Source organism: Engystomops pustulosus, chromosome 10, assembly GCF_040894005.1.
Source record: "Engystomops pustulosus chromosome 10, aEngPut4.maternal, whole genome shotgun sequence".
Lineage (NCBI taxonomy): Eukaryota > Metazoa > Chordata > Amphibia > Anura > Leptodactylidae > Engystomops > Engystomops pustulosus.
The window spans coordinates 92516522-92540123 of record NC_092420.1 but is presented as its reverse complement, the minus strand read 5'-3'; the positions used below and the strand labels follow the sequence as shown (position 1 = coordinate 92540123).

Here is a 23602-nt window from a genome sequence, read left to right as displayed (position 1 = left end):
CTTTAAACGTAATTCAAGATCAGACTGCACAGAGTTTGTTTGTAGTCTGTAACCATGGAGAAAAATCGATGCACATAGGACCTTTTGTAAAAATAACAGTGGAAATGTTCAACACGAGAATATTTAGCAAATTTGTTTAATTTTTTTTGTTGTTTAATTTTAAAAGAATAAAAAAGTCAAAGGTTGCAAAAGTGAGCTCCTCCCGTATAATCATACTAATATCTTATTTCAGAGTAAACCAGATAGTGCAGAGCTGGGACCCCCGAAAACCACTGACGACATTGTCTGTGAACGGACAGAAGAACCGCGAACAAGGCGGCGGCACAAGACTGAGAGTGTGAAGGTTCAGACCTATCCGGACCGGCCCGGTATCAGTCTGGAGCATGCTCAGAGGTAACGCTGCGCTCCACAAGCCTCCACTAACCTTGTCTGACCACAGTCACAATCTGTTTGTCTCTGCTCCATGCAGGAAGCGCCAGGCACAGCTGGAGGAGGGGGAGGTGGGCACCCTGCACCCCTTATACAGCCACACCTGCCTGCAGTGGATGAACTTCATGAATCAGCTGGGTAAGTGCCAAAGAGACTGGATCTATAACGTAGCAGGATTAGATTAACCATACGATCCTTATACCAAGTGCAAGAAAAGGGCAGTCTACGCCGAATAAAACCTCATTGTTGTATTATAAACGGTCCTCCGCTAAATCACATGTAACATTTGTAGATTATATGATCTGCTGCGCGCCCGTCCCTCTTCTGTGCACATTGTGCTGTCGCTGTGCTGTGATTACTTTACATCTTAGAATGAATGGTAAATCTTGGTTCCTGTCCCTGCAGGTTGTCCTTCCATCCAGCTCTGCTCCGCACAGACCGTCTCTCGGTTCCTTCTCTCTTCAGTCCTGACTGAGCTTTTCAACATCATCACATCCCTGGCGAGCGACACCAGCGTCAGAGTCTTCGAAAAAAGCAAGTAAGTCATGAAGTGAATTAGCATTTGAATTTACTTTACATTTATTTTAAATATAATTTTGTTTTATTATTTAATTATTATAATTTTATTTATTTTCTTTACCAGTGGCCCAGAAGGACCAGCATTTGTACCTTTCTCCATCACGCAGCATATCCCATCCCAACCTGCAGCAGCCCGTGAGCTGATCCTACTGGGGCGTAACTTTCGTCAGTGGAGATACAACACTGAACAGGGTGAGTATCCCAGTAGTTATAGGTATCAGCTTCTGAAGCCTGAATTACATGTCCAGCATTGGGTTTTCTGGAGGAAGAGCCTCTGCCAATTAAGGCCGCCTTGCCGGCTTGTGCAGTCTTATAGCCATTGATGCTCCACCTGGAGATTCTCCGATATGTGCATTTAAATTTTCCAGGATGGCAACCATTATGCAGCTTATATATGGAATAAATCTACAAGTCGTGTTGTAAAAATGATACAGTACAAGATATATAATGTCATGTATGTACACAGTGACTGCACCAGCAGCAGAATAGTGAGTGCAGCTCTGGAGTATAATACAGGATGTAACTCAGGATCAGTACAGGATAAGTAATGTCATGTATGTACACAGTGACTGCACCAGCAGCAGAATAGTGAGTGCAGCTCTGGAGTATAATACAGGATGTAACTCAGGATCAGTACAGGATAAGTAATGTCATGTATGTACACAGTGACTGCACCAGCAGCAGAATAGTGAGTGCAGCTCTGGGGTATAATACAGGATGTAACTCAGGATCAGTACAGGATAAGTAATGTCATGTATGTACACAGTGACTGCACCAGCAGCAGAATAGTGAGTGCAGCTCTGAAGTATATTACAGGATGTAACTCTGTAGTGTCAGTGATGCCATGTATGTACCGGTGACAGTGGAGATGAGATCTTGTGTGTGATATAGGATGATGTAGTTAGCAGCAGGTGGTGACTATTTCTTTACTCTCAGTTTATTCAAGTGATGAGGATGAGGATTGGGAGGAGGATAAAAATGATGATGAGGGCAACAAGCAGAAAAAGTGTAAGTTTGTATTTGTCGTCCGGCACTGGGTGTTGGTTGTGGTATGAGACACACAGACGGTTGTGCACGGTTTATTCCTGTAGATTTCCTCACATTGTCAGTGTCTGGCAGCACTTTGCCAGGGATAAGGTGTTTATGTTTCTGCACCGGGTTTGCTTTCCAGGGACCGTATGTTATATAATATGTGTGATACATTTGTGATATTGTTACACTCTTGTACCGATACTTTTTAGCCTCATTTACAGTGATCGCTTTGCACCATACAAAGATCACACAATAGAAGATACATAAAGTCCAAACAACAAATGTATGTAAAGATTACACCTAAGAAAGATGCAGCCCCTTCCCCAGAGACTAAGGTTGATGAAAGGGTCGCCTCCCTCTTATCATATGAACCTCAAGCCCCATTTTTTGTCCCATGCAGACCTGAGGAAGCACCAAAACATGTTTTTTCCCATGTACTTATTGAATAAACGGATCCCATTGTGACCAAGCCTGCCTTGCCAGCGCAAGGTTGGTACGTCACCTGATGATCCTCTTATCATAATGAGACCCCATCCTTACAATTCATTAACTCTTTAGTTCACATTACTGTGGGCATTTAATGGGAAGGTGATTTGGACCTACATTTAGTCTGCATGGAAGTGCTGAAACTCCAGGAGACGCACCATGCGGTATCCAGACTTGGGCCGCATTCACACGAACATATGCCCACCGGGCTGTAGCTGGGCATGCGTCCGGGGCCCTGGAAAGGAGGAGGGGTGACCCTTCCCCTCTCCACAGCAATCCACGGCGCTGTAACTTAGGGATAGATAGGTCGTGTCCTATCTTTTTCCAGTGTGCGGAGCAGTACGGTGCCGCACGTGTGCAGCACCATATCGCTCCGTACGCCCTTTGCCGGCCTATAGGGGACGTATGTACATTTGTGTGAATGTAGCCTTACAGTCATGGGAATATAATCACAATCCCATTGAACCTCTTTTTGGATTTTTGTACATGTAGCTCAGAAGGGTTTCCAGAGATTTGAGGCCATGGATCTGGACTCCTGTGAGCGGCCGCTGGACCTGGCTATGGCACCGCGCGGGTTGGTCCCTCGTCAACGGTTCCTGATCATCGACATCCAAGACAAGAAGGTAACGCTGCAATAAATTGTTTGCAAACATTCTTTTCTCTGCCCCCTCTCCCCCCGTGGATTCACTCCTCTATTTCTCTTGTTGGTCAGCTGACCCTGTACACGTACAACTGGTCTCCAGACCTGGGGGCATCGCTGAGCCGCTCCTTGGTGCGTCTCATCCAGTGGCAGAATGCGCGGTCACACGTGGTGCATTGTCTCCTGAGTCAGAAGTTGGGGCTCTTCCACCACTACTGTTTTTCGGATACCCCATGGCACGAGGAGAGCAAACAGGTAACAACTTCACAGATGTGATAAAGTGTATTCTACATTGTTAAAGGGTCAGCAGCTTTCTAATAGACGTTGCATCAAATTCTTAATGATTTTGAAAATCTCTTCTTGGTGTCAGTGACTTTAAAAATGTAGGATTTCTGTTTGACCTAAACTTGTGCTGACATAGGATCATTACAGGAGATAACTATGGCGCTTTATTGAGCTATGGACAGCAAGCAGAGATCCTGAAAATGGTCGATTAGAAAATTATAAAACTTTTTCATTATTTAGTGATTGTATGGAATTCCCTGGGATAAACCTTCAGCTTGTGGTCGGTGGGGATTTGACTTCTGGAACACTCACTAGTCCAGAAAAAGGGCTTATTCAGTCCCTTAAAGGGGTTGTGCGTTAATTGATACACATGACCTATCCACGGAATAATAGGTGTATGATTTTGCATCCTGACCATTGGAACCCACATTGATGAGGAGAACAGGGTGTTGAGGGCCCCCACAGTGCTGCATAGTGATTGTAGGGGGGACTGATGTGCATGTGTGACCTCAGCTCCATACAATTCTATGGAACTCCAGGTATTCCTGAAACTCCATAGAAGTCATTGGACAGCAGGCCGATCATGTGCTATGGTGTCCCATTATCTATAGATGAGATTCTGTTCCCATCACTGGACTCAGATGCTTATCCTTGATCCTGTGGATTGGGAATAAGTGTCATATGTAAAACAACACCCCAAAGAGGACCAAAGAACTAACTTCCACTAATTTCCAGGTTCAATGGTGGTTCAATCGGTTAAATTAATGAATAATGGGGACTTGTGGGTACACAAACTGGTCCTGGGATTTGGGAGGCAATGCTGGGTTCAGTGCAGTGGTCCTATGTCTATTCCTTGGGCTGTGTGGGGGTCCCCATCCTCTGTACAGTAAGGGGGCCACAATGTGAATTGGTTCTGTGAAGTCCTAAATATTGGACACCATTCATCATGAAAGTAATGTCCAGGGAGATGGGAACTCCCCATCTTGATTCTGGCTTTATACTTGTATACATATACATTACATACAGGCTTTATGATTCGTGTGTTCTCCCTCTCCCCAGGATCCCAACCTGTTCCTAAATTCTACATTGGAAGTTGACGCCCTGATCAGGAGCCCCACGCCTCCTCCATACAAGGAGCAGACGAGGCTGGGGACCTCCGGCCGCAGCCTCCCCTCCCTGCACTTCCCCCCGGACATTGTGCCTTTTGATGAAGTTCTCCGGGACGTTCTACCAGTGAAGCCGATGCACCAGTCCCCGGAGGTGGACACCGTCTCACGACACGGGGCGCAGTTTCTGGATATTAAAAGTACAGAAAGACGAGGTGAGAGAGAAGATCAGATGAGACCCATCACACATAGCGCGTCCTCTCCCTCACACTACAAGCACAGACTACAGCAACCACTGTGAAAAACTAGTGAAACTTTCATACTTTCATACACAGCTGAAGCTTTGCTACTGTTGCATCCTGTATAGACAAACCTGCGAGTTAATACATCAGCCGCTAAAATCTCTCTCCTGCCCTGTTTGTTACTCTGTATCAGTGCAGTTACAGTGTGTGAGGCTGTTCTCAGCTGTTCACCTCAGCATTGTCTACATGTTGTACAACTGTAACAAAGCCTCAGCAGTGAGAAGTTAATATCTATGATCTCGTAATGATCCAGTAATGATCTCAGAGGGGGCTGTAGAAGCTGCGATGGTTTTGCATTTACATTTTCTGTAAATTAATCACATTTTTGCATAAACATTTGCAATTATCCCAAGTTGCAGAAGTATTGATGATACAATGAGTAAACTTTATACAAATAAGTAATTGCTACATTAATGTAATGTTCTCATTTCTTTTTACAGAGGTGGAGAAACAACTTAAGATCGAAAATCTGTTTGTGACGTGGCAGCAGAGATCAGCGCAGTCTAACATGCCGATCAGTGTGAGTAACACTTCTGCCTCCTGTTGTTAGTAGCAGCAGGACTGTGATATATTCCAGGATTGTAGCTTCTTCAACTGCACTTGGGGGGTGTCCTCACACAGCTGTGCTCTGTGCTCTCTGAAAGCAGTGTTATGTATTGTCCCTGGAGAGATGTGTAATCAGACCTTTAAATATGTTGTTAGTAGCAGCAGGACTGTGATATATGGATTTGTAACTTCTCCAAGTACACTGGGGTTTGTCCTCACACTGCTGTGCTCTCTGCAGCCAGTGTTATGTATGGTCTCTGGAGAGCTGTGTTGTCAGACCTTTGTGCATGTTGCTAGTAGCAACAGGACTGTGATATATAGATTTGTAGCTTCTTTAGGCGCAATGAGGCAATGTCCTCCTAAAGCTGTGCCCTCAGCTCTCTGCATTGAGATGCTTAACAACCCCTTCACTTTGTGCGGTGTACTCAGAGTACCAGAAACTTGTTTCAGCTTTTACTCAGAGTAGTTAGGGAGGAGCCTATGGGCACAGCAGTTTGGACACACCCCAAGGACAAATTCTAGAGAACCTAAACAATGAATATTCAGAACGGCCGCTTAAAAACATGATAAACCCCCCTTCAAATATAAAGGTATCCAGCGCACTGCCCCCAGTATATAGGTATCCAGCGCACTGCCCCCAGTATATAGGTATCCAGTACACTGTCCCCAGTATATAGGTATTCAGCACACTGCCTCCAGTATATAGGTATTCAGCAGACTGCCTCCAGTATATAGGTATCCAACACACTGCCCTCAGTATATAGGTATCTAACACACTGCCCACAGTATATAGGTATCCAGCACACTGCCCTCGGTATATAGGTATCCAGCACACTGCCCCAAGTATATAGGTATCCAGCACACTGCCCTCGGTATATAGGTATCCAGCACACCTCCCTCGGTATATAGGTATCCAGCACACTGCCCTCGGTATATAGGTATCCAGCACACTGCCCTCAGTATATAGGTATCCAGCACACTGCCCTCAGTATATAGGTATCCAGCACACTGCCCTCAGTACATAGTTAAATGATTACAAAATATTCGCAAGATAAATGTATCAATGTATTCTAATAAATGCAACTTTGTGTAACTTTGTTTCAGCCTTGTGATGGTGTGCGCTATATAGTTGACGTTGTATTCTATACATCCGGGAAGAGTCCATGCTGCACTATGGCGGCACTATTTTACAGATACTTGTCTTTTGCAGGCTGCAGACCTGGACACCCTGAAGCAATCGGCCCGGCTGGTCCATTACTGCGCCACACCGCTGCTATTCGACCCTTCGTTCCAAGCACAAGTCCAAAGTGACCAGGGCAGGAGTGAAGGAAAGGTGGGGACTACAACTCTCATCCTTTCCTTCCAGTACCAGGCAGCCTGTTACATACACAGTATACAGGGTAATCCTACACTTAATATTCCTTCCCTCTAGAAGAGACACCGATCTAACGATTCGGGAGCATCCGGCAGAGATCGTAGTCACAGCTGTGATTCGGCAGACATGCCCCCCAGCAAAGCTAAGGAGGAGCCCTGGCTGCAGGAGCTGTGCACTGCATTCATGCAGCAATACATCCAGTACCTCCAGAGCATTGGCTTCATACTGGTGCAGCTTCGTCCTGCCTCACCTGCACGCAGGTAAGCGACGTCATGTGACTGCATGGTGACCAATAAGAAGGAGCAGGCAACTCCAGAGCTGTATTCACACTTCTTACTGCACCCTCTGCTTGTTCAGTGTCTGCACATTGTAAAGTTATGTGATTTGACTTGATAACAATCTGTTCATGGGGGATCCCAGGAGCAGATTTAGGTGGTCCTACTTGAAAAAGGGGTCCCAGACACCAAATGAGACACATCAGTCTTCTGCTCTTCATTTATTATCTACTCCTATTTACAGCGCGGCGCGGATCAGGGCAGTGGTCTCCCTGGCTCCAGAGAACAGAACCGCCAAGCCTAGGACTGAGGGTAGTCCTAAGGTAAGTCCTACAGCAAGATGTTGTGTAGTAGGTGAAGAGATATCTAGTGTCTGCTCCTTATCTCACTGATTTTTTTTATCCACCCTCAGTTATATCTATACTGTGTTTCTATCCAGCAGAGTACAAGTTCTTCAGTGACCACGTATCACCTGCAGAGGGCGCTGCCTGGAGGAATCGTACTCATGGAGCTCTCATTCCAGGTTATAGAGTGGGAAGTGACTGGGAATGCTGGGAATAGTGGTGCTGGAATCATTGTTTTAATACATTATGTTTGTATTACAGGGATGTTACTTTTGTGTCAAGCAGTATGCTCTTGAATGTTCACGTATACCGATGGGACAGTCCGTCAACTCTCAGGTACTGGAAGCACCGCTGCTCTCTAGTGATGGATAGGCTGTATTCTCAGTGATGACACCGCTGCTCTCTAGTGATGAATAGACTGTATGCTCAGTGATGGCACCGCTGCTCTCTAGTGATGGATAGGCTGTATTCTCAGTGATGGCACCGCTGCTCTCTAGTGATGGATAGGCTGTATTCTCAGTGATGACACCGCTGCTCTCTAGTGATGGATAGGCTGTATTCTCAGTGATGGCACCGCTGCTCTCTAGTGATGGATAGGCTGTATTCTCAGTGATGACACCGCTGCTCTCTAGTGATGGATAGGCTGTATTCTCAGTGATGGCACCGCTGCTCTCTAGTGATGGATAGGCTGTATTCCCAGTGATGTCCCCGCTGCTCTCTAGTGATGGATAGACTGTATTCTCAGTGATGGCACTGCTGCTCTCTAGTGATGGATAGGCTGTATTCTCAGTGATGTAACCGCTGCTCTCTAGTGATGGATAGGCTGTATTCTCAGTGATGGCACCGCTGCTCTCTAGTGATGGATAGGCCGTATTCTCAGTGATGGCACCGCTGCTCTCTAGTGATGGATGGGCTGTATTCTCAGTGATGTCACCCCTGCTCTCTAGTGATGGATAGGCTGTATTCTCAGTGATGACACTGCTGCTCTCTAGTGAGGGATAGGCTGTATTCTCAGTGATGGCACCGCTGCTCTCTAGTGATGGATAGGCTGTATTCTCAGTGATGGCACCACAGCTCTCTAGTGATGGATAGGCTGTAGTCTCAGTGATGGCACTGCTGCTCTCTAGTGATGGATAGGCTGTATTCTCAGTGATGGCACCGCTGCTCTCTACTGATGGATAGGCTGTATTCTCAGTGATGGCACCGCTGCTCTCTAGTGATGGATAGGCTGTATTCTCAGTGATGGCACCGCTGCTCTCTAGTGATGGATAGGCTGTATTCTCAGTGATGTAACCGCTGCTCTCTAGTGATGGATAGGCTGTATTCTCAGTGATGGCACCGCTGCTCTCTAGTGATGGATAGGCTGTATTCTCAGTGATGGCACCGCTGCTCTCTAGTGACGGATAGGCTGTACAGATGTTGTAATCTTGGATTTTTGGTTCTGTTGATTATCGCTCTGTGTATGGAGATCAGCACCAGGGATTTACTTTCTGTGTATCCTCTATTAGTGTAATATTCTGGGGTTGCTGCCCTGTTTTGATGTGTGTTACAAGGTTATATACTAGTAAGGATCTTCTATTCGGCTGATTGTCCTGTACCTGTACCTCGCGGCTCTTTGTGTCTTCCTATTTTATGCTTTATGTTTGATGTGCTCTAGCAGGGGGTCAGAGTGTGAGTGTTGTGTCCCCAATCCAGGGAGCGGATGATATCAGAGGGGAGATTTGTTACATTCCGAATCATCCTCACTGGACCTGGAACTGATACATTGTATCAGTACAGGTAAATGTTAGGCTCTGTTCACATGCGCTCATCTGATGGAGGTGTATACCATGAGGACTTTGGCTGTATACCTCTGTGGCTGCGTCCTACTGAATGGACCATATAGTGGGATACACTAGACCTCTCATTAGACAACTAAAACCAGCCGAGGTATGAGAGCTGAGGAGCATCTAGGAGGCTCTGGTGACCTCCCAGTATGAGAGCTGAGGAGCATCTAGGAGGCTCTGGTGACCTCCCAGTATGAGAGCTGAGGAGCATCTAGGAGGCTCTGGTGACCTCCCAGTATGAGAGCTGAGGAGCATCTCGGAGGCTCTGGTGACCTCCCAGTATGAGAGCTGAGGAGCATCTAGGAGGCTCTGGTGACCTCCCAGTATGAGAGCTGAGGAGCATCTAGGAGGCTCTGGTGACCTCCCAGTATGAGAGCTGAGGAGCATCTAGGAGGCTCTGGTGACCTCCCAGTATGAGAGCTGAGGAGCATCTAGGAGGCTCTGGTGACCTCCCAGTATGAGAGCTGAGGAGCATCTAGGAGGCTCTGGTGACCTCCCAGTATGAGAGCTGAGGAGCATCTAGGAGGCTCTGGTGACCTCCCAGTATGAGAGCTGAGGAGCATCTAGGAGGCTCTGGTGACCTCCCAGTATGAGAGCTGAGGAGCATCTAGGAGGCTCTGGTGACCTCTCAGCATGAGAGCTGAGGAGCATCTAGGAGGCTCTGGTGACCTCCCAGTATGAGAGCTGAGGAGCATCTAGGAGGCTCTGGTGACCTCTCAGCATGAGAGCTGAGGAGCATATAGGAGGCTCTGGTGACCTCCCAGTATGAGAGCTGAGGAGCATCTAGGAGGCTCTGGTGACCTCTCAGCATGAGAGCTGAGGAGCATCTAGGAGGCTCTGGTGACCTCCCAGTATGAGAGCTGAGGAGCATCTAGGAGGCTCTGGTGACCTCCCAGTATGAGAGCTGAGGAGCATCTAGGAGGCTCTGGTGACCTCCCAGTATGAGAGCTGAGGAGCATCTAGGAGGCTCTGGTGACCTCCCAGTATGAGAGCTGAGGAGCATCTAGGAGGCTCTGGTGACCTCCCAGTATGAGAGCTGAGGAGCATTTAGGAGGCTCTGGTGACCTCCCAGTATGAGAGCTGAGGAGCATCTAGGAGGCTCTGGTGACCTCCCAGTATGAGAGCTGAGGAGCATCTAGGAGGCTCTGGTGACCTCCCAGTATGAGAGCTGAGGAGCATCTAGGAGGCTCTGGTGACCTCTCAGCATAACCCGTCCAGAGTGGTCACTGGACCCTCCTCACTTCTAGTCCAGCCAGGACTGTAAACCAGGTCTTTTCCAACAAAGGAGGATGAGTATTTCTTGTATATTTGTGTTACATCTAGAAGCCCCTTTAAGGAGGCGCAGGATTCCCCGGATTGTGCATTGTTGATGCTTTGTCCTGTGTACATGTCTCCGTCCTCTCTTGTCAGGGTACGTTCTCCATCCGGTCCCATTGCAGGAGTACCATAGAGAGCGCCTCTGAGTCCGCGGTACGTCCCCCTGGTCTGTTTCCCGCTTTCACCTCTCGTCCTGTCTGGTGTCACGTTAACCCTTCATGTAGCGCTGCACCTCCGCCCGCCTCTTCCTTCTCCCCCGAGCTTGTTGGGGCGGGTTTTGCCTCCTTGGTGCTGGGCTTTGCGCATCGTTTTGGTGTTGGTTCTGGTTCTTTGCACAGATGGTGAGGGATGGATCTGCCATCTTGGCTGCTTGGATGGTGTAAGCAGTGCCTGGAGACCGGTGATGGCTCTGATACTGCTCCAATCAGTATCACAGGGGGCGCTGTGGTGGACCGGTGATGGGGCAGTATGGATGCCCATGGGAGAGGCATCGGTGCTGCTTGGTAGAGCTTTCTTCTAGGTGATCCAATATTCATAAGGAATCCGTCTGAGAGGGATCTGGCGCCTCAAGGACATCACAAGGTGATGGTACACACAACTCCTGCCTCCTGATTGGCCAAACATGTGGAGAAACACATATGACGTGGAGTATCGCTAAGTATACTATTAAAGGGAACCCGTCAGCAGGTGTGAATGTACAGTCTGCAGCCAGTGTTATGTATTGTCCCTGGAGAGATGTATAATCAGACCTTTGTGTATGTTGCTAGTAGCAGCAGGACTGTGATATATGAATTTATAGTCCAGAATTGTAGCTTCTCCAAGTGCACTACGAGCGTGTTCTCACACTGATGAGCTCTGTGCAGCCAGTGTTGGGTATTATCTCTGGAGATTCCTCTGTGCTCTCTTCATTGAGCAGCTGCATAGCCCTCTTAAATAGTTTTTGTTCAGAGCACAGCAGTGTGAGGAATAAATGGAATATAAATCCATATTTCACAGTCCTGCTGCTACTAACAACATACACAATGGTCTGATTACCCATCTATCCAGGGACTATACATAACACTGGCTGCACAGAGCACAGTAGTGTGAGCACACAACCCCAGTGCACTTGGTAAATCTACACTCCTGATATATAAATCACATTATATCTTATACTCCAGTTACATCCAGAGCTGCATCCCTGTAATTTTAGTTGAGTTGCAGTGCATTGTGGATGGTGATGCCGGGGATATACAATGAGTTGCCGCTACATCTCCTGTATGCATTACAGCAGAGGGGACAGGTCGGGTCCAGTCATACGGTTCTGAATGCAGCTTTGGATGTTAATAGAGACTGGAGGTCCAGGATGAGTAGCGCAGGCCGAGGTTCATGCTGATGAATATTGGGTCAGGTGTCGGAGGTGATGACTGTGACTCTACTCTCTCCCCGTAGCTCTCCATGCTCTTCACAGAGGAGTGTGACAAGGTGCGGGACCTGATGCACGTGCACTCCTTCAGCTATGACTTCCACCTGCGGGTGGTGCACCAGTACCTCTTGGGGTCCAGCATGTCCCTGCGGCAGGGCTACGACCTGGCCAGCTTCCTGCAGCTCTTCATCTCCCAGCACCCCGACATCCCCAAGTACGGCCGCAACCACGTGTACCAGGGCCTGCTGTCCGTGCCCACCGAGATCATCGCTGCCCACCAGCTGTACAACTACATCGCAGACCACGCCAGCACCTACCACATGAAGCCCCTGCGCATGGTCCGTCCCTCTGTCCACGGCAGCAACGGCAAGAAGAGCGGCGGCGGTGGCAGCGAGCAGAACGAGTACGGCCTGGTGTCCATCTGGAACAGGTAGGTGCCGCGGTCACACCAGGGGGCAGATTCTGGGGTCAGGTCCATTTCATGAATGATGATGAGGATCCTCCTCCTTCCTTTGTAGTTCGGGTTTGTACAAGGATTCGGAGGGCACCCAACACCACGACGACTTTGATGTATCGCTACTGGTCTGCCACAGCGCCGCGCCATTCGAGGAGCAAACGGAGCAGGAGAGACACGTCCTGAGGTACCAGGAAGAACTATCTGAGGGGCAGGTCACATATCACAAGATCAGCATCCAATTCTCCTTAAAGGGGCATCCTACTGTTAGCAAGTTATTTTTATATGGATCAATAGAGGGACAGGGGACCCCCTGGAGCTGCCGGACGCACATTTGTCCCCCTTAGCTGTTAATGTCTATTTTGTGGATAGAGAATAACTTGTCGTCATAGGGTTCCCCTTTAATGAATGGAGCAATAGGTTGAGTAGGCACCGATATGATTCTATACTTACTCCATTCACATCCAGAGCAGCGAGCCGGTCTATGGGACTGCCAGTGACCGCCGAGTATTATACTCCTTTTATCCTCACTAACCCTTTCTGCTCCTCCATTCGTTAGACTCCGGTTCTACGTCATCATGACGAGTCAGCGTGAGCTGTTCCCACGTCTCACGGCTGACATGAGACGCTTCAGGAAACCTCCCCGGCTGCAGAGAGACGCTCATGATGTGGATGGGGCCCCGGAGCTGCTCAAGTGCCAAAGGATGGAGATCGAGAGCCCAGAGGACGTCCGGGAGGGAGACCCCAGCAGGAACGGCTCCACAAATCTCTATAATCCACACCTCTTCCCGCTGCTGTGTACAGAGGTGAGCGCCGCCAAGAGGCAGCTGATGGAAATGGTGCAGCTCGCCAAGTGCCACTGCCGCAGGGACAACCTATGGAAGCGCCTGTACCTGCTGGAGCCGCTCTCCTCCGATAAGCTGCGCCTGGGGAAGCTCAGCTCCAGCGAACTGAAGGAACTGCTGGACGCCGTGCACGGACGGAGCGTGGCCGAGATCGACCCACAGCTGGTAACTGCACTGATTATTATGCCTTACACTCCAGTCACCCCCAAAGCTGCATCCATATGTATCCTCCAGAGCTCTGTGCACAGGTCTGCTGTTATATTATACCTCTAGTCACATCCAGAGCTGCATACACAGGTCTGCTGTTATATGGTGCCTCTAGTCACATCCGCACATCCCCATACACTGCTTCCCCTGTAGTGCTGCACAGCAGAGCTGTATGTGACATCCCCATACACTGCTTCCCCTGTAGTGCCGCACCTCAGAGCTGTATGTGACATCCCCATACACTGCTTCCCCTGTAGTGCTGCACAGCAGAGCTGTATGTGACATCCCCATACACTGCTTCCCCTGTAGTGCTGCACAGCAGAGCTGTATGTGACATCTCCATACACTGCTTCCCCTGTAGTGCTGCACAGCAGAGCTGTATGTGACATCCCCATACACTGCTTCCCCTGTAGTGCTGCACAGCAGAGCTGTATGTGACATCCCCATACACTGCTTCCCCTGTAGTGCTGCACAGCAGAGCTGTATGTGACATCCCCGTACACTGCTTCCCCTGTAGTGCTGCACAGCAGAGCTGTATGTGACATCCCCGTACACTGCTTCCCCTGTAGTGCTGCACAGCAGAGCTGTATGTGACATCTCCATACACTGCTTCCCCTGTAGTGCTGCACAGCAGAGCTGTATGTGACATCTCCATACACTGCTTCCCCTGTAGTGCTGCACAGCAGAGCTGTATGTGACATCCCCATACACTGCTTCCCCTGTAGTGCTGCACAGCAGAGCTGTATGTGACATCACCATACACTGCTTCCCCTGTAGTGCTGCACAGCAGAGCTGTATGTGACATCCCCATACACTGCTTCCCCTGTAGTGCTGCACAGCAGAGCTGTATGTGACATCCCCATACACTGCTTCCCCTGTAGTGCTGCACAGCAGAGCTGTATGTGACATCCCCATACACTGCTTCCCCTGTGGTGCTGCACAGCAGAGCTGTATGTGACATCTCCATACACTGCTTCCCCTGTTGTGCTGCACAGCAGAGCTGTATGTGACATCTCCATACACTGCTTCCCCTGTTGTGCTGCACAGCAGAGCTGTATGTGACATCCCCATACACTGCTTCCCCTGTAGTGCTGCACAGCAGAGCTGTATGTGACATCTCCATACACTGCTTCCCCTGTGGTGCTGCACAGCAGAGCTGTATGTGACATCCCCATACACTGCTTCCCCTGTAGTGCTGCACAGCAGAGCTGTATGTGACATCCCCATACACTGCTTCCCCTGTAGTGCTGCACAGCAGAGCTGTATGTGACATCCCCATACACTGCTTCCCCTGTAGTGCTGCACAGCAGAGCTGTATGTGACATCCCCATACACTGCTTCCCCTGTGGTGCTGCACAGCAGAGCTGTATGTGACATCTCCATACACTGCTTCCCCTGTAGTGCTGCACAGCAGAGCTGTATATGACATCCCCATACACTGCTTCCCCTGTAGTGCTGCACAGCAGAGCTGTATATGACATCCCCATACACTGCTTCCCCTGTAGTGCTGCACAGCAGAGCTGTATGTGACATCTCCATACACTGCTTCCCCTGTAGTGCTGCACAGCAGAGCTGTATGTGACATCCCCATACACTGCTTCCCCTGTAGTGCTGCACAGCAGAGCTGTATGTGACATCTCCATACACTGCTTCCCCTGTAGTGCTGCACAGCAGAGCTGTATGTGACATCTCCATACACTGCTTCCCCTGTAATGCTGCACAGCAGAGCTGTATATGACATCCCCATACACTGCTTCCCCTGTAGTGCTGCACAGCAGAGCTGTATGTGACATTGTCTATGACTGACTCTTCTTCTGGCTCTGTAGGATTTCCTCTTGTCCATGAATGTCCAGTGGTATCAGAGCCTCATCAAGGTTCTCCTGAGCCGCTTCCCGCAGAGCTGCAGGCACTTCTTCAGCTCGGACAGTGGCACCCAGTACCTGGTGAGTGTCCGGAGAGGTAAAGGTACTTTCATTGCCATTTACATGTAAATATTTCTGCTGCTTGTTTCCACCACTAGGGGGAGATCTGTGTTCATCAGTGTATGGAGCTGCATACACATCCACCCCCTGGTGGTGGAAGCCGGTACTGTAGAATGTTATTGATAGCAATGAGCGCTGCTTCTCCTGTCGCGTTGTTTCCAGTCTCGGGCACTGACACCATCGTTCAATTTTCCAGGTCGTCCTCAACCAGAAATTCACAGATTGCTTTGTGCTGGTTTTCCTGGACTCTCATTCTGGTAAAACGGTGAGTGACGTTAGGAACAGAAAGTGTAAACACTGAGGACAATTCTAACAGATTCTCAGCTGTAAGGGGTAGTGGAAGACTTCAACTATGGGATGTAGGAGTGTTTCCATTCATACACAGCAAGCAGAGATCTTCTAGATGGTGAAAATGTAAAAATATTCCAATTGTAGAAAGTTGAAGGACTTGGTTAGTTTCCTTCTTATCCTGGTGATTATATTGCGGGTGGTTGTCGGCTTGGCAGTAAATTTTGGTGGTTGATCTGGACACACATGTTCTGCTCTACCCCAAGATCTCTGCTTGCTGCCAGAGAACAGCACTGCTCATTAGTACAGGCCCAATACTTTTCACAGGTGACTGTTAGACGGTTAAAGCTATCCATTATAGACAGAATATTGATTAACCTGTAGATAAGTGTTGGAGCGTCTGCCAAGACCCCACTGATCACCAGTATAGGGGTCCTGTACATTTATACAGGGAAATCTGACCCCTGACAGGAGGGGGCCCCAGAGTCGCCATTTTATTTTGTGTCCTGTGGAGAATCTTTATCTTTAATCTGTATCAGCACTGACACATTGTACCATATAGATGCAGAACAAAGAGCGTCCTGCTAATAGAGGAGTCACCGTCACCCAGCTTTCCCAGAGCCATAAAGTATAAGGAAAAGCCTTATAGCATCCGTATGTCTGATCACCCAGCTTTCCCAGACTCTTGAAAGGGAGGCCTGCCTAGTTTTGAATTGCTATGACCTCTGTACAACTGTAAAAGTCACCCTATTGCTGGTCACCCAGCTTTCCCAGCCTTGTTTATGTGCTGCACTACCCCCAGTATTGCTGCAGATATAGGCAGATCGCTATGCAGGAGTCTTGGAAAGTTTGGTGGTTATTCCGTTAAGAGTTTATGCTGGCAAGTCAACTTTCTGAAAATTGGAAATTGATACAAAATCACTACCACATTGCACTGGGGTCCTCCAAAAAAAGAGCTGCTATTGGTCACATGGATGAAGGGGCTCCACATGTTATGACCCCTCTACAAGCTCTTCTGTCTGTCTTGTGCTGGATGCAGCCTGCAGTGTAAAGCATGGAGTCACTAGTGACATCATCACAGCTGAGATGTTCATATCCACCAGTGCCGCCTCTTTTGCAGCACTGATCTTATTTCTGGCACGGGGAGGGGGGGGGCGGGGAGGGGGGGTTGTGGCCACGTCTTGTCTTTTTGTTGCTAATCTTCCCCATTGCTTGTCTCTTGGCGCAGAGTCTGAAGGTCGTGTTTCGGGAGCCGTTTCCGGAGCAGCCGCAGAATAGCGAGAGTCCGTTACCGCAGCTGGTGTCCACCTACCACCACCTGGAGTCTGTGATCAACACCGCCTGCTTCAACCTATGGAGTGGCTTACTGTGATAGCACCCGAAAACATAAAGGGGGACATGCACCCCCCGACACTGCTGCTACACAAGTGACTGAGACTTATTTTATTTTTAGGCATAAAACTGATGAAGACAATTGTGGAGATAATTTGAAAATTAATTGTAAGATTTTATGTAAATGATATGTAAATGTAACAGAACCTTAATTATATGAATAAATGATGTTCTCTTATAGAAGAGTCTGATGGGAGATGACACAGGGCACTGGGAAAGCTGGAGCTGTAACGTGCACCCAACTTTCCCAATAAAAGACACCGAGCTGAGGTTGTGGCTGGTTACACGGCTGTGTCCTGATTCCTGCGCCTCCTCCTTTGTGCCTCCATCCACCCGAGTCCTGACACTGTATCTCCTGGGGGAATGAAAGAAGCTGACAATGAACCTATAACAGCACAGCATCTCCACGGTATAGGGGTCAGCTGATCAGTGAAGAGCGCCGGGATCCCCCTTGATCTGATACTGATTATGTATCTTAAAGGACATCTACCACCAGGATGAAGGTTTGTAAACCAAGCACACTGACATACTGGTGTGTTCCCACCCTGGCAGGATTTGGTCTGCTTTTAGCTTCTTAGGACCTTGTTCTTATAAAAATAAATGTTTCAAAAATTATGCAAATGACTCTGCAGGGCTCCAGGCTCATTTGCTAAATTTTTAAATCCTTTATTTCTTAAATACAAGGGCATAAGAAGCTAAAAGAATAGCAGGGCACACACCAGTATGTCAGCGCTTGGTTTACAGTCCTTCATCCTGGTGGTAGATGTCCTTTAAGCAAACACCATTCATTAACCTCAGAGTCTGAAGAATCCTTTAAAGAGGATATTTTGCTATGTCACATGGCGATCAACATGCTATAATTTACCGGGGCACTTAGAATTTTCTTTATAGCCCTCACGGTTGCTGAGATACCATTATAATCCTCTCTACTGTCAGAGAGGAGGTGCCAGAGCAGAGGAGGCTGCATGTTATGATAACACACACCTCCTCTCTGACAGTGAAGAGGATTATGGATTTGCACCACTAAACTAGCAGCCTCCTCTGGTCGGGTATAAAGTGTACTTTCTGGAATTCCCTATTTTATGAAATATTATCTGAAATAAATCCCCTCCAAAGTCAGGCAAATATGACTCTTCTCACCGCATATTCATGAGTCAAGTTTAAGGACTGCAGGGGGTAATGCTACTTCAGAAGCCCCTCTCTTGTATTCTATAGTACCTAGAAATATATTTCTGGTGTCATATTAAAGATAAGATTTACATCTTTCAAATCACATCAGGTGACTATGGTTCTGTGATCTGCAGACCTGGAGATACAGGCACCTAAAAACATAGTTGGTTATGTAAGATAAAGATACAGTTCCCACCTCTTATTTCATTGCCTGTATGTCCAGTACCTCACAAACCACAAGCCTGAAAAATGAGATTGTTACCTGTAATATGGCACCAGCAGCATGCTTTGTAGGTGCTATAGAACAGAAGTGGATTCTGAAGTAACACTACCCCTGCAACCACTAAACTTAGCTCATCTCATGTGAGACTGAGGGGAGAAGAGTCATATTTGCCTGACTTTGGAGGAGACGTTTTATTGTTAAACGTGTGAGATTTCACATAAGAGAGGAAATTCTAGGAAGAACATTTTATACCGGACCTGAGTAGTGTCAGAACCCACTACTCCTGTGCATAGGGGATAATATGCAATCTAGGGACAAATCCTATAAGACAATGGGGCAGATTTACTTACCCGGTCCATTCAAGATCCAGCGGCGCGTTCTCTGCGGTGGATTCGGGTCCGCCCGGGATTCATCAAGGTAGTTCCTCCGCCGTCCACCAAGTGGCGCTGCTGCGCTGAAGAGCATCGGAATGCACTGGAGTTCACCAACCTATTCCTAGTGAAGGTAAGTGCAAGCTCCGCAACACTTTTCTTTTTTTAAATCCGTCGGGTTTTCGTTCGGCCACGCCCCCCGATTTCCGCCGCGTGCATGCCAGCGCCGATGCGCCACAATCCGATCGCGTGCGCCAAAATCCCGGGGCAATTCAGGGGAAATCGGCGCAAATCGGAAATATTCGGGTAACACGTTGGGAAAACGTGAATCGGGCCCTTAGTAAATGACCCCCGATGTGTCCTCTCCCGTTTGGCAAACGAGGATTCCGTCCACAGGAGATTCCGGGTATTTCAGTGACTGCCGGGTTCCCTCCAGTGATGGAAATGTAAAGCGGTGACTCACCCCGGGGTCTGTATTCGCATCCGATGTAGCCCTGGTATCCCAGCTCCTGCAGCAGGTCAAAGAGATACGGGTAGCTGAGCTCTCCGGGACTGTCTGGCTCGTTGCGATGTGGGACCTGAGCCACCTGGACGTGACCTGCACAGAGATACGGGAGGAGGAGAAGTTACAGAAGAAAGGAGCCAATACAGATACAAACTATTCTGATTTACATGGATAAATCTCGGAAAATTGTTCCCGGAGGGCGACGCAGCGCATCTATCTCCTGACTAGCAGGCGCCATTATCCTGCAACAGCAGCACAACAGAGGATATGGAAACCGCAACAGCGCACTAATCACCAACACAGAACCAAACACTCAGCCAAGAGAACGTCACAAGTCGCCAGGAATCCACTGTGACACCTCCGTGACCCCGGGTCACCTTACAGATCGGACCTCGGAGACCTCCATGATCGCCACTATTTAGGGATGAGAGTCATGAGTGTGAAGCGTCGAAGGGGTAGGAAAGAGTTGGATACAAGCCGAGGTCAGGGCGGGCACAGTTATAGCAAGGTCAGATTATGGGTCAGGTCAGGAATCGGATCATGGGTCAGGTCAGGAATCGGATCATGGGTCAGGTCAGGAATCGGATCATGGGTCAGGTCAGGAATCGGATCATGGGTCAGGTCAGGAATCGGATCATGGGTCAGGTCAGGAATCGGATCATGGGTCAGGTCAGGAATCGGATCATGGGTCAGGTCAGGAATCGGATCATGGGTCAGGTCAGGAATCCGATCATGGGTCAGGTCAGGAATCGGATCATGGGTCAGGTCAGGAATCGGATCATGGGTCAGGTTAGGAATCGGATCATGGGTCAGGTCAGGAATCGGATCATGGGTCAGGATTTAGATCATGAGTCGGGTCAGGAATCAGATCATGGGTCAGGTCAGGAATCAGATCATGGATCAGGACTCAAATCTTGGGTCAGTGGTCAGATCAGGAGTCGGGTCAGGAGTGGAAATCAGATCATGGGTCAGGAGTGGAAAGCACAGAACTGCAGACAGGCCGAAAGATCATACAGTCGTAATACATTGCCCTTGTGCTGGATTACAAGGGGAGATCATGTTGAAGTCTTAGACATTTGGTACCTGAAATGTGAAGATTACGCACACAAGTTTTTGACCCGAAATGTGTCAGCCTAGGGGGTTACCTCTGGAGGGGTAGTCCGTGCTCCTCTTCTCCCGGTCCATTCTGTAAGTTTCCCCCCCGTGAATGTGATAATAGTAACGACGCGTTTCTTACCGATCAGTGGAAAATACTTCTTAATGTTCTCCGTCAGATTTCCATCCATTATCTGCCAGTGATAAACATCCTGCAACGTAGAAGCAGCCGTTACAGTGTGTCAGCGCAGGTTCTACCCCTAGAAGGAGAAAATCGTGCCCCGTCCTCACCAGCTGCAGCTTCACACTGGGGCTCCCCACTTTCTCTAAGATTGTGGCCCCTGGAATAAGAACACGAGACGCATGAAGTAACGGGAAACCGTGACAGCAGGAGCCCCCGGCCCCTCACTTACCCTGCTGCGGGGTGTTCAGGAAATAGCGCGGCTCCGAAATGCGGCAGTTTATAGGTTCAATGAGACCGACAATCCCAGCCTGAGGGCGAGAAGGAAGTTACCCCACAGAAGTGCGACACCCAATGCACAGCGCGGTACATGGGGGCAGGAAACTACGGAGGTCACTGCAAGTCACGGAGCAGCATGTCCACCTACCTCACCCAACTTACCTGCTCTAATACATCAGCCGCGTATCTCAGGTTCTCTATGAACGTCTCCTCCATCTCTTTTTCAATGGATGCCCTTTCAATGCCTAAAGGTACCCGACCGGCCATGATGTGTATCCTACAGGAGGAGCCCAGAAGAGGGGTGGTCAGTGCTGCTACAGATAATGTGCACATACTCCAGAGCTGCACTCACTATTCTCATAGCATTACTTATCCTGTACTGATCCTGAGTTACATCCTGTATTACACTCCAGAGCTGCACTCACTATTCTCATAGCATTACTTATCCTGTACTGATCCTGAGTTACATCCTGTATTATACTCCAGAGCTGCACTCACTATTATTCTGCTGGTGCAGTCACGGTGTACATACATGACATTACTTATCCTGTACTGATCCTGAGTTACATCCTGTATGATACTCCAGAACTGCACTCACTATTCTGCTGCTGGTGCAGTCACTGTGTACATACATGACATTACTTATCCTGTACTGATCCTGAGTTACATCCTGTATTATATCCCAGAGCTGCACTCACTATTCTGCTGCTGGTGCAGTCACTGTGTACATACATGACATTACTTATCCTGTACTGATCCTGAGTTGCATCCTGTATTATGTAATAAATAATGTCATGTATGTACACAGTGACTGCATAAGCAGCAGAATAATGAGTGCAGCTCTGGAGTATAATACAGGATGTAACTCAGGATCAGTACAGGATAAGTAATGTCATGTATGTACACAGTGACTGCACCAGCAGCAGAATAGTGAGTGCACCTCTGGAGTGCACTCAGGATCAGTACCGGATAAGTAATGTCATGTATGTACACAGTGACTGCACCAGCAGCAGAATAGTGAATGCAGCTCTGGGGTATAATACAGGATGTAACTCAGGATCAGTACAGGATAAGTAATGTCATGTATGTACACAGTGACTGCACCAGCAGCAGAATAGTGAGTGCAGCTCTGGGGTATAATACAGGATGTAACTCAGGATCAGTACAGGATAAGTAATGTCATGTATGTACACAGTGACTGCACCACCAGCAGAATAGTGAGTGCAGCTCTGGGGTATAATACAGGATGTAACTAAGGATCAGTACAGGATAAGTAATGTCATGTATGTACACAGTGACTGCACCAGCAGCAGAATAGTGAGTGCAGCTCTGGGGTATAATACAGGATGTAACTCAGGATCAGTACAGGATAAGTAATGTCATGTATGTACAGTGACTGCACCAGCAGCAGAATAGTGAGTGCATTCTCATTCTGCTGTGAGCTGCTGACGGGTGTGGTTGTGTGCTGCTGAGCTCCTGCACCACCTGGAGCAATCTCCATCCACCCAGGCCTGCTCTCTCCTCCCCAGGGAGGGAGTGGGTTCTCTGGGATGAATCAAGCTGGAAAGTCCCAGGCTCCTGTCTCCCGGACCAGGCCGGCGGGAGGCAGGAAAAACAAGTTACCGGCCAAAGCAGAAGGGGTGAGAAGATCTGCCCGGAGCCAAGGACGCAGCGATGTGACCTCGGCTGCCACCCCCAAGACCCAGGGAAGCCGCAAGGTCTCCGGTTCACAGAAGATCAAGGCAAGTGACATCAGCCTGAGTGCTCCTCCTGGAAAGCTGGATGTATGTGCGGGAAAGCTGGGTGGTTCAGCTGAAAAGCTGGGTGCTCACGGGGGTGTGCAAAAAGCATGGGGTGATCTTAAGGCCCGGGAGTCTGCTTCCATCTATGGCTCCCGGATTGCTGAGCACCTCCGTGAGTACGAGGAAGCTGGAAAAGCGCTGAGGAGGCTCCAGGAGGAGATAAGGGAGACCTTGGCCCTAGCGGGGGTGGCTACGCAGAGAAAGAAAAAGTCTGATCTACTTACCACCATAGACAGACTAAAAGCCGAGGTCACCGCTCTGCAGGAGAAGCGTCATCTTATCCGTGAGCACAGCGGTCCGTTTCGTGAAAAATTGGAGAATGATGCGAGGTTTGATGAGATGCGCCAGGAGCAGCTGAGAAAGCTGAAGGGGCTTGAGATCCAGGCGGATGATGGCGATGATGAGGAGGAAGAGGAAGACCTGCCGTGTCCGTCTGGTGGCCTGCACCAACACCAGCAGGCCTCGCACGACAGGCTGCCTGCGGAGCAAGCGCCATTACCATCAGGCTGCGGCTCTGCCAACCTGGAGGAGGAAAGTGATGACAGCGGCCAGGGGGGGGCGCTAATGGCTCAGATCCGTCAGCTTGAGTCCCCAGTTCACCTCCAGAACTTTTCCTTCGGCGATGATATCCCGAGTGACGACCAAAAGAGAAAGAAGACGAGACCCAAGAAGACCAAGGCGTCTCAGGAGGTGAATCTGGTGTTTCGTCCCCTCCCTGTTCCCTCCGGGCGGGCAGCAGTGCCAGCCTGTCGTGTAGGCCCCGTTACCCAGCCCAGCACGAATCCTGCAGTGGACTCGGTGCCAGGGTGCGGGGAGAGTGCAAAGCCACGTTCCATCATGGCGCAGAGCACCAGCCTTGTT

The 23602-nt window shown here is 48.9% G+C and overlaps 2 protein-coding genes across 10 annotated transcripts in view; one reads left to right on the top strand and one right to left on the bottom strand.

Annotated features, from left to right (window-relative positions):
• Positions 1-17129, top strand: part of SZT2 (SZT2 subunit of KICSTOR complex) — a 73598-nt gene extending 56469 nt beyond the window's left edge. For 3 of the 9 annotated variants that reach the window (XM_072128442.1, XM_072128446.1, XM_072128440.1), the window contains 21 exons: positions 233-393; positions 470-567; positions 835-967; positions 1073-1200; positions 1945-2016; positions 3019-3149; positions 3239-3421; positions 4511-4772; positions 5300-5379; positions 6616-6738; positions 6838-7040; positions 7300-7378; positions 7495-7578; positions 7661-7735; positions 10636-10695; positions 11974-12377; positions 12466-12588; positions 12961-13411; positions 15280-15396; positions 15632-15700; positions 16952-17129. In XM_072128442.1, coding sequence (XP_071984543.1) covers positions 233-393; positions 470-567; positions 835-967; positions 1073-1200; positions 1945-2016; positions 3019-3149; positions 3239-3421; positions 4511-4772; positions 5300-5379; positions 6616-6738; positions 6838-7040; positions 7300-7378; positions 7495-7578; positions 7661-7735; positions 10636-10695; positions 11974-12377; positions 12466-12588; positions 12961-13411; positions 15280-15396; positions 15632-15700; positions 16952-17095 — 3180 coding nt within the window. In that variant the 3' untranslated portion in view covers positions 17096-17129. The remainder of the gene's footprint in view (positions 1-232; positions 394-469; positions 568-834; positions 968-1072; positions 1201-1944; positions 2017-3018; positions 3150-3238; positions 3422-4510; positions 4773-5299; positions 5380-6615; positions 6739-6837; positions 7041-7299; positions 7379-7494; positions 7579-7660; positions 7736-10635; positions 10696-11973; positions 12378-12465; positions 12589-12960; positions 13412-15279; positions 15397-15631; positions 15701-16951) is intronic. The other 6 variants (XM_072128448.1, XM_072128447.1, XM_072128441.1 and 3 more) reach the window with 5 other exon arrangements.
• Positions 17130-17151: 22 nt separating this feature from the next.
• HYI (hydroxypyruvate isomerase (putative)) lies at positions 17152-21219 on the bottom strand. Its single transcript, XM_072128453.1, has 6 exons — positions 21102-21219; positions 20893-20971; positions 20771-20820; positions 20622-20691; positions 19343-19477; positions 17152-17470 (listed from the first exon to the last, which is right to left on the bottom strand). The coding sequence occupies exons 1-6, from the start codon at positions 21204-21206 to the stop codon at positions 17397-17399; spliced, it is 513 nt and encodes a 170-aa protein (XP_071984554.1). The 5' UTR covers positions 21207-21219; the 3' UTR covers positions 17152-17396.
• Positions 21220-23602: the final 2383 nt, after the last annotated feature.

Excerpts from the sequence above, each read along its gene's own strand:
- HYI (XM_072128453.1), bottom strand. The coding sequence starts at position 21,206 with ATGGCCGGTCGGGTACCTTTAGGCATTGAAAGGGCATCCATTGAAAAA. Across the intron at positions 20,821-20,892 it reads CCTGAACACCCCGCAGCAGG|GGGCCACAATCTTAGAGAAA; the intron begins GTAAGTGAGGGG and ends TTCTTATTCCAG. Across the intron at positions 19,478-20,621 it reads GAAGTATTTTCCACTGATCG|GTCACGTCCAGGTGGCTCAG; the intron begins GTAAGAAACGCG and ends ATCTCTGTGCAG.